Raw genomic sequence first — 13,626 nt, forward strand, 5'->3', positions numbered from 1 at the left:
TCTTGTGTATGATGTATGTTACCCTTTGGATAATAAGTTTCCTTCACCAAAATTGTGTTTTAAGGCAATCTTCTCTATTTTTAAGTTTAATTACTTGAATGGACTCTATGGTTTTCATAACGTTGGAACTTTGGAAAAAAATAGTAAAAGCATATAGTCGATACAAATGACCGTTGAAGCACAACCATTTAAAATAAACCTCCTTCATTCTGATACTCCAACCCAGGTACGAAGCGGGATGGACACTGGCTTTGCAACAGCTTTGCAGGTGATTGATCTCTCTCTCTCTCTCTCTCACACACACACTTCGATCAAATTATGTTCTCTTCTTACAGAGTCTCCTGTATGTATGTGTGTTTTGGCTCTGCAGGACAGCGCTTCCTCCCTCTACCGCAACAACATCACACCGCTTCTGCAGCGATGCGCTTCATACATGGGCGAGCCACACACAGAGGCGTCGATGGTGAGCGTCGATACGAAGCGCGGCCTCCAGCAAGCGGACAACCTCAAGTGGCAGCAGGACATGTTCCACCGCCTGCTCAACTTGGTCTGCCTCTCCAGAGAGGGACTGGTGCCGCAACAGCAGGTGGGCACCTGCAAGCGCCAAGTGCTTGCTTTCCTGGAATTGCCCCATCCGGATGGAGAGTGGGCCGACTTCACGCGAGACAAGCTTCTCTTCTTGCAGGTGAGCATGACAATTCTTACGGTAATCCTAGCGCATGCTGTTGATGTAAGGGTTTTGAAACTGCAGCCTAAATCAGACCCTAATCCTATCTTATCCCTATCCCTATCCCTATCCCTCAACCCTAACCCTAACTCTAAGTCTCCTTCTGACTTGCCTTACAGGACCTTTTGTTTGCAACCTGCATTTCTGAGAATGAGTATCACGTCTCAAAGAAACCTCTGATCTTGCGCTTGGCCGACCAAGGGGCAATCATTGATGCAGAGGACTTCATCTTCAACAGCCATGTTGCTTGTTGTGATGCTAAGGTAATGAGGACGAGAGGTGCTGTGAGATCGCCATCGTCAAGAAGGGCAAAGGTGCAGTCCATGTCAGAATCTTTGAGGATGCCTTCCGCATACAAAACTGATGCGGATGCTAGCACCAAAGTTTCTGCTTCTTCTCCCTTGAAGCAGGTGATGGGGTCTGTGTGCCGGCTCAACACGACTCCGAACAGTGGTGGGGGCACCAGCAAGCCTAATGCTGCTACTGTGAAGATGGAGAAAGAATCCCAGCAGCCACGTGTTCCCCATGCCTTGGACTTTCTGAGACCTGAGCACTGCTGCCCTGTGCGAGACCCCCCCTCTCCTCATCAGTTTTGCCAAAAATCAATAGATATACCCATCTCTAGAGACAAGCAGGAAGAGCTACTACCTGTCCCACGGTCTGCCCCCTCAGCAGATGACCTCAAAGATGGAGATGTGTGCAGCAACAGGTTGAGCCAATACTTTTCCCCCAACCACAAATCCATGGCTGAGCAGGTCGATCCCTTCTCAGGCCATGCCTCCCCTTTTGAGACGGGGTCTGCAAGCAAGTCTCCTAGTAGAACTCCTAGCAGGTTCAAAAACATGTTAACAGGGCTGATTCAGAAGACGACGCTACAATCAGAGGCGGAGAAGAGCCTCAAATTGCTGCCTTCTTCTGAAGGAAGCGATTCAGAGGAGGAGAAGCCCTCTTTCACTGTCAAGGGCAGTAAGTGGGGGTTGGATATACTAAGGTTTCCTAGGAAGCTGCAGTTTGGTCAGGAAGAAAACTCAGCAGACAATGCGGAGGGAACAAGCTTGGAACCTGTCCATGGATGCTCAGAAGGAGAAGTGCAGCTGGAAGGGGGTGGAGGGCAAGGCCCTAATATCAGAAGACTTAAGAAGAAGGTTCATTCCAAGGGTGCACCCACAGATTTTTTCATTGACAAGGTAGCTAATTTTGCATAGCTCTGTATATGCGAATCCTCATTTGGTCGTTTTGTCATCTGCTTGGTTTCTGATCGCATCTGAATTTCTCAGGTCCTGGGAGAGAATATAAAAAACGAGCTTTCCCGCATCCGAGCTGAAATGAACAGGACACAACCAGGCCAAACCTTCACGTGAGTGCATTTAAGCCTGTGCGTCTTTTGTAATGGTTGTGATATCAAGAGCTGATTCTTGGGTCATTAAAAATACTGCTAATAAATACGCTATGTGGGTCCTCTTAGCAATGAGCAAATTGATGCTATAGCAACAAGGTTGCCCGTGGATAAAGCTGAGCTGAAGAGGTTTTTCCCTCGGTGAGTATTGAGAGGAGCTTACAATGGCCGGCGGTTTGCTGTTTATTTTGGTTCCTTCTGGGTAACTGAATTGATTGTTTGGGGAAAAAACAGGACATGGTGTGAGAGATATGGAGACGTTGTGCTGGAAGTGGTGCAGAAGGAGTTCAAGGAGCATGTGGGCGAAATGCAGAGGCTAGGAAAAGCAGTCAAAGACAAGCAGCAGCGCCCATCATCATCACCATTAAAGCACAATGATGAGAACATGGAAGGAGGATTATCGTCTCCTCTTGAGCAGCAACCTCACCATCAGCTGCCCAGAAGGACCCCCGATTTCACCAATTGCTTGTTGACAACTCTGGATGAGAACACCCCAACCAACAACATTCCATGGGGCTTCTCTCCAAGAAAGCAACAGCAACCTGCTGCTGCCACCGAATCACACATGACAGAAAAGAACAGGTGCAAACTCACACCGCAGCAACGGTGCGCCAGGAGATTGAGCAGAGACATGGCGGCCCCTACAGAGGACAACCTGGATTGCAATCTTGAAGAAGAAATCTTGAATAATATGCCTTTGCGAAGGCTGAATGAGTATGGCTCACACTTGAGATTATGATAGCATGGCCTACTGTGAAGCGTTTTTGTCCCACCAGCTAATCAATCAAAGGCTTTTCTCTACTTCAAACTCTTATGGGTCTTGTTCCATTCAAGCCATACTCTTACTACTTAGCCAATCAACATTCTAGTGATCATGCACAAGATAGAGCTCAACAACTATAGACTATAAGGTTAGTGTGACATGTGTTTGTAATTTTAACGCCAAGCAAAAGCGACTAACACTAATCCCATGTTGATCTACTGTATATTCGAAAACATGAATATGTACAATAATCTTGGATCTTGACCCAGATCCAGATCCAGTTGGTGCATGCATACAAAAGCTTGTTGATTCGATAGCTTGGTCGTGCTTTCCAGATGCGCTTGCCTTTGTGCCTAGAGAGTTGCCTTGGGTTGCCTCTTGCCAACACTTGAAAGATGCCTGAGAGATCTGTAAGATGTCTATCTGCCTTTCCATGCCTTGACCTCCTTTATATAGAAATATGATTGAAAGTCGTCTTCAAGTCGGTTTTACCATTTTAACCTTCATAATAATGTCCACCAATAAGTCATATTCGACCTCCAAACTGTGCTGATCCATGGGCCTATGTTTTGGGCACTCTCGAGTGCCAATAGGACCTTAAAATCAAGTCGAAATCTACCCCTAAATTTGCCCATATACTTGCTAGTGAGGATAATCATATATGTCTATGAGCATTGGGTTTAACGGATATCCACACATGACTTGGAGCACTTGAGTACTCCATACACCTTTGCTCCAATTCCATGCCTCTTTGTTTGTAAACTTTGTTCCATATTCTATAGATCAATCTCTAAGCTCTCTGACTTGCTCTTCAAGTTCTTTGGCTCGGTCTTTGGATCACATATAACCTCATACTCCTTTGGAGAGATGCTTTGGAGGCTCCTTGGAAACTATCAGGTTAGCCCCATCCTCCTCCAAACACGATGTCACGCCACCTCCCACCACGATGAGTGTTCCTCACTACCCTCATCAATCTTGTTTGCTGACTCTAGTTCCAATCCTAATTATTAATATTAATACATATTCTTTGAGATAACATTTGTCTGAAGACACATTGCAATACTCCTTTGGAGAGATGCTTTGGAGGCTCCTCGGAAACTATCAGGTTGGCCTCATCCTCCTCCAAACACGATGTCACGCCACCTCCCACGATGAGTGCGAACTTTCTCACTACCCTCATCAATCTTGTTTGCCGACTCTAGTTCCAATCTTGATTATTAGTATTAATACATATTCTTTGAGATAACAATTGTCTGAAGACACATTGCAATATTTTGAAACTATCTTAACCTTTTCAGCATTCTTTCCATGAAAAAAAGAAATTCTCATAGTACTTCGACATATTCATTTTTATTCCTCTTAACTCACCCACTCAGCTATTCCACTTCAAAAGAGTAACTATTGTGATTAAACAATATTCTTAACACGATAACTTACAAATTTCTCTAAGAAGGAACAGCAAGACCTAGTTTAAGAGAAGATAGGCCTTTTTACTTATGTACACCAAGCTCTCTACTAACAAGGAAATGAAAGTTCTCTTTAACCTCCTACACTCTCGCAAAATCCCTCCTCTCATAGTACAATGATAGGGAAACCATAAATTGTGTTGTGCCCAATATATAAGAATAATTCAGCCTCCCTCAATCCTAATTGACAAATACAAAATATCAGTTTTCTACTTAAGGAGAATCAAAACCATAACTCACAAACTTAGCATCTTAAAATAATAATCACAACAATAATTACTCTACTCTTTTGGGAGAAAAAAAGAGTTAGATTAATCTATAATCTTCTTACAAACCATAAAAGAGATATTTTAAGGGATGCTTAAGATTCTTAATAATTAAGAAATCATAAGAAAAGGAGAGAATTAGTATAATGATAAGAAAATCATAGCTTGCAATATGCCTAATATACAAGAATAATTCATACTATCTCAATCCCAATTCACAAATACAAAACATCCTTTTTCTACTTAGGGAGAATCAAAACCATAACCCTAATTAACCATACTTGTTGGAAATAGGGTTACACACACACACACACACACACACACACACACATACTTGTTGGAATAGGGTTGTACAAAACATCCTTTTTCTACTTAGGGAGAATCAAAACCATAACCTAATTAACCATACTTGTTGGAAATAGGGTTGTGAATTTTTTATTATTATAAAAGTGTTATTACTATCTCAATCCCAATTCACAAATACAAAACATCCTTTTTCTACTTAGGGAGAATCAAAACCATAACCCTAATTAACCATACTTGTTGGAAATAGGGTTACACACACACACACACACACACACACACACACACACATACTTGTTGGAATAGGGTTGTACAAAACATCCTTTTTCTACTTAGGGAGAATCAAAACCATAACCTAATTAACCATACTTGTTGGAAATAGGGTTGTGAATTTTTTATTATTATAAAAGTGTTATTCTCATTAAATTTGATTTTTATGCATAGAAAGATGCATAAAGGAATTTTTTTAATTATAAAAGTGTTATTCTCATTAAATTTGATTTTTATGCATAGAAAGATGCATAAAGGAATTTTTTTATTATAAAAGTGTTATTCTCATTAAATTTAATTTCTATGCATAGAAAGATACATAAAGGAATTTTTTAATTATAAAAGTGTTATTCTCATTAAATTTGATTTTTATGCATAGAAAGATGCATAAAGGTATTTTTTAAATTATAAAAGCATTATTCTAATTAAATTTAATTTTTATGCATAGAAAGATGCATAAAGGATTATTTTTATAATTATAAAAGTGTTATTCTCATTAAATTTAATTTCTATGCATAGAAAGATGCATAAAGAATTTTTTTTTATAAAAGTGTTTTTCTCATTAAATTTAATTTTTATACATAGAAAGATGCATAAAGGAGTTTGTTTTATTATAAAAGTGTTATTCTCATTAAATTTGTTTTTTATGCATAGAAAGATGCATAAAGGAATTTTTTTAAATTATAAAAGTGTTATTCCTATTAAATTTAATTTCTATGCATAGAAAGATGCATAATGGAAATTGTTTTATTATAAAAGTGTTATTCTCATTAAATTTAATTTTTATGCATAAAAAAATGCATAAAGGAATTTTTTTTATTTTAAAAGTGTTATTCCTATTAAATTGATTTTTTGCATAAATAGATGCATAAAGGAATTTCTTTTATATAAAAGTGTTATTCCCATTGAAGTTGATTTTTATGCATAAATAGATGCATAAAGAATTTTTATATCAAAATTAGAATTCTCTTAAATTTTATGTTTAATTTTTATGAGTAATTGATAAATGAATAATTAAATACTCCAAGAGAGAAATTTCTATCGTTTTATATTCACACGGTTTGTAAAAAGAAAATTTAGAAAATCTATCGAGATCAAAATATTCAGATAAATGATTATTTTATTCCTCATTAGAATTCGTAACTAATTTAGAAATCAGTTAAGTGTATATTCAAAGAAAGAAATTCGGTAAAATAGTAACTGAATTATCAAACCTTTTCGAGAAAGATAGTTTAGGAAGAATCTTATCAGACTCGAGCCGTGAATCAGACTATGACCAACAGACTATGACCAAGACCAAACTCTTTTGTCAGTTTCGAGGAAAGAAGATGTGACCAGTTTAGAAAAATACACTCAAAACTCCCGCCAAATCTGAAACTAAGTTTGAGACCCTTCGAATTGATATGTGGATCAAGGTTATAGAATTCGAGGAATTCTGGTATGAAATTCAGAATGCCGATCAAGAAGTTTTGGGATACTGATTCAAGAAATACTCATGTTGTAAAAAAAAGAAAATCAAACTGAAAACTTGCATAGAAACCCTGTTTTCTTAAAGGACTGTCTTACGCCAGAATGCTGGAGGGAGCATTTGGTATATGTTTTTCTAAGGGAAGTTCGGTTGCAACAGCTAGTAGGGAGTGTTCAAAGGACAGCTCATGCGGCAAAGGCAGGCCATGCTTGACCAGCCTCGGTATGGTTGCAAAATGGTGCGCTTCTGGTACGATGGGCGAGGGCCGACGAAGCGGTCCGTGAGAGTGAAGTGCCAGGACACCAAGGAGGATCCTAGAGGGTTCTGACCAGGCGATGCACGGGCTCGCGGTGCCTAGGACACCCATGCGTATGTCAAGGAAGATATGTATGATGGACAAAATGATTATTATAATCTGTTACTGGATCTCGTTTTACTGACCAGTGGGTCTCAACGGAGTGTCTAGAGTGATACTGTTTTTAAGAAACAAGGGACTGGATGGAAATTTTGAGTTATGATATCTATAACCAATAACTATTTATCAATGGATTATTTTATATGTTAAAGTTTTAAAGAGGAGTGTGTGCGTATCTATATTCGAAAGCAAAAGTTAAGAAAGGCATTCAATTATGGGTGGGTGAGTAATTGTCTGGTTCTACCGATTCCAGTTGGGTGGTGGCTGGTGGCTAACCCATGGGCCTAGGCTGGAATTAGTGGAGTTTTAATAATTAAATTGAAATAATAGAAATACGCTTAGAATTCAAGTAGTTAAATAAAACCCTGAAGAATTTCTCAAATGAGTAGATCAACGGCTCTGCCTGATTTTGGTTAGGAAAAAAGCGTTGATTTCCTCAAATGATTAGATCAATGGCTGTGCCTGATTTTGCTTAGGAAAAAGCGTTGATTTTTTCAAATTAAGTCAATGATTGTTTTCCTTCTATCTGGTTAAATCAGGTGAAGGATAGTTTAATCTCTTGAACCTGTTAGAAAATTCGTTAAGAAAATCAAAAAGGTGGAATCGTCCCCGTTTTCTGGGAAAGGGAAATTTTTCCGGTTTCGGTTTCGAAATGACCACTAGATTAGTCTCATGTCCGGACATTCGAGGGCAAGGCCCCGAGTGGGAAACCCTACCCCGCGCAAGAGGAGACTACTTCCGTTGCTGCTAGCAACCGGGAATCCGGTGTGCACGAAGGGGGCAGAGGGGTCTCACAGCTGGTATCAGAGCGTTGCAAACTTACGAAACAACAGCAAAAATCGCCTAAAATTTTAAAGTAAATCTGGGAAATAATGTTTTCACTTGTTAAGATTATGTTTGAAATGAACATAAATTGAAAACTCATAAATTGAATTGGATTTTTAGATGGATACCCCAAATTTGTCTAGCATTCCTGGACTCTCCCAGAGTCAAGATATGATCGCCTTTGCCTTCGAAAATCTCATTAACTCCGCTACAACCCGAGAAAGCAGAGTGAGACTCGTTTGTCACTTTGAGGATCTATACTTTCCTGATCCAGTTTTCCTGATCAGTTTTCTTGATCCAGTAGAGCGATGTCAGTATATGTGGTTCTCTGGAGGGCGAAGTATTCGTGTCAATACCAATGAATGTCGGAGACTCAGATAGAATATCTCGCTAGCCATGATCTTGTTAAGGCTAGGACTTATTCATTATGTTCAACTCTATAATCATTCACCTCGGAATTTTAGAATTTCTTGCCGTATTTTTAGACTTCTTAGTCGCTTTATTCCTAGGAGTAGAATTACAACACCATTATCAGTGATGAATCGTGTATATCATAGCATGTCTCCATCGCAGTATCGCCTTTTTATGCATATGTGATTGAGGCGGTGACTTTTGGAGCCGAGATGCTCTATGTATATATCAAAAACTTTTGATAATAAATGATGTTTTGTAAAATCTTCCAAATTGTTTTGGTGGTTGTGAACATTGGTTAGCAAAATTATCAGAGTGAATCTTGTTCTCAAGAAGTATGATGGAATATTTATTTGTTTAAGAAATAAATCTCAAAAATTAAATAGTCATAAATCTGATGACAAAGTTAAGTTGACAAAAATATCGTTCTGTTAGAATCATGAGGCGTGCGACCCGTGCTAGGCAGCCGGATCCTCTTACCGATGATGAAGAGTTAGATCCGGACGTTCGTAAAGCCCTGCACCAATCCCAACCTGGTCCCTTCAAGGGTGAAGGGGAATAGTTAGGAGAAGTAGTGGAAAAATGGATCGAGGCAATGGAAGGGTATTTTGACGAGAGAAGCAAGATGACTCTTGCTAGATTAAAAATTGTGGAAATGGCCAAGGTCGCTTGGAGGAACCATTGTGAGACAAACCGTCTCGACCGAAATACCCAGACCTGGTCAGATCTTAAGGCTTACCTCAAGAAGAGGTTTTGTCCTCCGGGCTTCCTAGAAACCAAAATGAACAAGTTCTTGGAACTGAAGCAGGATAGCTGGATGATTGAAGAATTGAAAGATCCTTGCCCCCTCCGCGCAACGGATTCGGGGGTGCTAGCAGCGGAAGTAGCACTCCTTGTGCGGCGATGCAGGGTCCTCTCACTCGGGGCCTCGCCACGGATATCCGGATAGGAGACTAATCCCTCGGTTCTTCCAAAACCGAACCCGGAAAAACTTCCCTTGCTACGCGGAAAGCATGGGCGATTCCTCTAGGATATTTTTACTCTAACGTAGTCAAGGTCATTACTGACCAAACTGATTCGACCGAACCTAAAGTCACTTGGTCAGATCAAGGAAGAAACTTGCACTTGGATCATAGAGATCAACGCTTGTTTCCCCATCGAGAGGCACGGCCGTTGATTCCTTTTTCCATAAAATAATTACTATCCGGGATTTACTTCATCTAGCGTACTACAACAGAAATTGAGTCTCATTTTACAGATCCATCAGTCCAGCCTAACCCCATCTAGTCCCATGGGTTAGCCAACCACCCACAACCATTGTAGTGATGGGATCCAATTAAGAATTTGGTTAGGTTTTGTCTCAGGTACCAGGGAGAAAAAGAGTTCCCAGGCCCTCTAACCGGATGTTCATGCAAACTTAAAGCTAGTCACACCACTTACACACCCAATATGAAATTGCTTTCTTCACAGATTCTGCTATCTTTAAAACAATCATTTAATGAAGCCATAGTATCACTGATCACAATTTTCCACCAAAATATCCAATTGAATGTTAATTTCCAATCATTCCTTCATCGGAGTATCTATGGCATCATTGGCAACCAGAACGCTCACCACCTGTCCACCCAGGGGCCTTTTCGATAGTTCTTAGCTCATAGTACCCGGCAATATATTCACTTATAAAAAATTCAAGATGGAATCTCCGTTTGAAGATCAGCAAGATCAACCAACAGATCCATATAAAGAGCCATGGAATCATCCGTTGTTGAGGACTAGCAAGGTCAACCAACCAGATCCATGCCCGGTTTCAGAAAACAACTCTTACTCCTTGTTCCAATATCTTCCACGATACACTTGGTCCCTCATCCACCGTACCGGAAGCTCACCATTTAAATTTAACTGAGGCTGGTCAAGACCTCCGCCGACCTTGCTACGTGAGACATCCTCCGTTGACTCTCCGTTAGATGTTGCAACTTTATCAGTTAGGTCTCCATGACCTTATTCACAAGACGGTCAAAATGCATCCCCAGCATTCTTAACATAAAATAGTCATTTACAAACAGGTCACAAATACAGTTTCTATAATGAACTCTCGTCTTTCCACATTGTTCCACATCAATCCATATTACTAAATCCACGTCCAATTCATATATGTACCCATTCTCATCCAATCACATCATTTTCCATCTCATCACATCAGATTCATTCACATCACATATCATCCATTCATATCCCATATCATTCATTCACATTTTGATTCACATGACATCACATCTCATTCATTCACATTTTGATTCACATGACATCACATATCATCCATTCACATCCCATATCATTCATTCACATTTTGATTCACATGATATCACATCTCATTCATTCTCATCCATTCACATTTTGATTCACATGACATCACATCTCATTCATTCTCATCCATTCACATCCCATACCATTCATTCACATTTTGATTCACTCACATCTCATTCATTCTCATCCCGATTCACATCACATTACATCTCATCCATTCACTCACATCGATATCACATCCTTTCACATACACATCCTCATTCATTCTTCCACATTCACATCCACATTTGTACTTCCACATACACATCCATATCCACTCTTCCACGTACACATTCACATCCACATCCAGTCTTCACATACACATCCGCATTCATACATCCAGATACACATCCACATCCATATCCACATCCATACATCCACATCCATATCCATATCCATATCCATATCCATATATCCACATCCACATCCACATCCATACATCTACATCCATATCCACATACACATCCACATCCATACATCCACATCCATACATCCACATCCACATCCTCATCCATATCCACATCCATGCATCTACATCCATATCCACATACACATCCACATCCATACATCCACATCCATACATCCACATCCATACATCCATATCCATGTCCACATCAATACATCTATATCCATACATCCACATCCACATCCACATCCACATCCATACATCCACATCCACATCCACACATCCACATCCATACATTCACATACACATCTACATCCATATCCACATCCACATCCACATCCATACATCCACATCCACATCCACATCCACATCCTCATCCATACATCCACATCCATATCCTCATCCATACATCCACATCCATACATTCACATACACATCTACATCCATATCCACATCCATACATCCACATCCACATCCATACATCCACATCCACGTCCACATCCACATCCACATCCACATCCATACATCCACATCGACATCCTCATCCATACATCCACATCCACATCCACATCCACATCCATACATCCACATCCATACATTCACATACACATCTACATCCATATCCACATCCACATCCACATCCATACTTTCACATCCACATCCATACATCCATATCCATATCCACATCCATACATTCACATACACATCTACATCCATATCCACATCCATACATCCACATCCGCATCCACATCCTCATCCATACATCCACATCCATATCCACATCCATACATCTATATCCACATCCATACATCTACATCCATATCCTCATCCATATCCACATCCATACATCTACATCCATATCCACATACACATCCACATCCGCATCCGTATCCACATCCATACATTCACATACACATCTACATCCATATCCACATTTATTCATTCTCATACACATGCATACCCTTTCTTTCAGATATACATCCCCATTCACATCCAATCACATCCAATCACATCCAATCATATCCTATACTCATCTTATCGCATCCGTTCTCATCCCCATTCACATCCAATCACATCCAATCACATCCTATACTCATCTTATCGCATCCGTTCTCATCCTATCACATCCCATACGCATCTTATCGCAACCATTCTCATCCTATCACATCCCATACACATCTTATCGCATCCCATTTACATATTATCACATCCATTCACATGCTATTCCCATTTAATAGCTTTTTCTAGATTGATACCGATAATAGGACTTTTTCTAAATTTTTGCCAATTGCTTGGCCTAATTAAAGATTCTTTTTATGACAACTATTTTCATATTTTTTCTCAATTTCTCAATTGAATTATATTCAATATTCTTCTTTTGAATAAAAGAATTCATGGGATTTGTAGAAATCAATTCTATCCATATTTATAAATCGAATTATACTAAAAATTCCTCTTCTTCCCATTTAGTTTCTTGGATCCCAATTACCATGGAAATTCCTCTTTTTGCATTTAATTATTTACATTCCAATGTCATGGGAATTCCTCTTTTCCCATCAATTATTTCTCATAAAATAAATTTATCTAAATTAAAATATCCATTATTTTGATATGCTAGAAATTTCTCTTTGCCCATCTAAATGATAGAATTCCAAATGTCATAAGAACTCCTCTTTTGACATTTAAATATTTCTCATAGAAAAATAAATTTATCTTAAAAATTCATCTTTGAATTTAAATAAATTATCCCATAATTCCAATATACGAGAAATTTCTCTTTTCCCATCCAAATGATGGAATTCCAAATGTAATAGGAATTTCTCTTTTAACATTTAGTTATTTCTCATAGATAAATAAATTTATCTAAAAATTCATCTTTAAATTTAAATGAATTATCCAATAATTCCAATGTGATGGAAATTTCTCTTTTCCCATCCAATTGATGGAATTCCAAATGTAGTGGGAATTCCTCTTTTATCATTTAAACTTATCTATGCAAAAAGATAAATTTAACTAAATTTTCTCTTGTAAATTAAATAAAAGTCTTCATTAATTCCTTTACACTAGGAATTACACTTTCCTTATTTAATTATTTGAATTCCAATATGGTGGGAATTCCTCTTTCATGATATAAATTTATCTATGCAAAAAGATAAATTTAACTAAAATCTTTCTTTAATTTTTACATAAAATATACATTATATTAGTATTCCATTTTTTTCTCTTAATTCTTTGGAATACATGGATTTCCATTATCATGGGGATTACTCTTTTAACATAAAAATAAATTACTAGAATTTCTCTTTTTCTTAATTTATTGATTAAGCATAAACATAAAAATCAATTTCTCCATGATTTCAATGAGAATCATTCAATTAATCTAGGATGATAATTCCTAGAATATGGTAGGAAGTCCTCTTTTCATATTATGAATGAAAATGTTTTATGTGATTATTTTACAAAAATTTTGCCATAGCTCCGCTGCTATTACTGATAATTCTCAATTTAATTGAAAGAATGAAGTTTAATATTATTGATATGATTAGAATGACCACTAATTGGATCAT

At 38.4% G+C, this 13,626-nt stretch overlaps 1 protein-coding gene across 1 annotated transcript; it reads left to right on the forward strand.

Annotated features, from left to right (window-relative positions):
• Window positions 1-224: 224 nt before the first annotated feature.
• LOC147617357 (uncharacterized) lies at window positions 225-3,356 on the forward strand. Its single transcript, XM_086777001.1, has 6 exons — window positions 225-268; window positions 371-685; window positions 847-1,914; window positions 2,005-2,084; window positions 2,193-2,264; window positions 2,358-3,356. The coding sequence occupies exons 1-6, from the start codon at window positions 239-241 to the stop codon at window positions 2,860-2,862; spliced, it is 2,070 nt and encodes a 689-aa protein (XP_086633127.1). The 5' UTR covers window positions 225-238; the 3' UTR covers window positions 2,863-3,356.
• The last annotated feature ends 10,270 nt before the right edge of the window (window positions 3,357-13,626 follow it).

The sequence above is a fragment of the Cibotium barometz genome, chromosome 37 (genome assembly GCF_041138505.1).
Source record: "Cibotium barometz isolate CiBa-2024 chromosome 37, ASM4113850v1, whole genome shotgun sequence".
Lineage (NCBI taxonomy): Eukaryota > Viridiplantae > Streptophyta > Polypodiopsida > Cyatheales > Cibotiaceae > Cibotium > Cibotium barometz.

Excerpts from the sequence above, each read along its gene's own strand:
- LOC147617357 (XM_086777001.1), top strand. The coding sequence starts at position 239 with ATGGACACTGGCTTTGCAACAGCTTTGCAG. Across the intron at positions 1,915-2,004 it reads CAGATTTTTTCATTGACAAG|GTCCTGGGAGAGAATATAAA; the intron begins GTAGCTAATTTT and ends TGAATTTCTCAG. Across the intron at positions 2,085-2,192 it reads CAACCAGGCCAAACCTTCAC|CAATGAGCAAATTGATGCTA; the intron begins GTGAGTGCATTT and ends GGGTCCTCTTAG.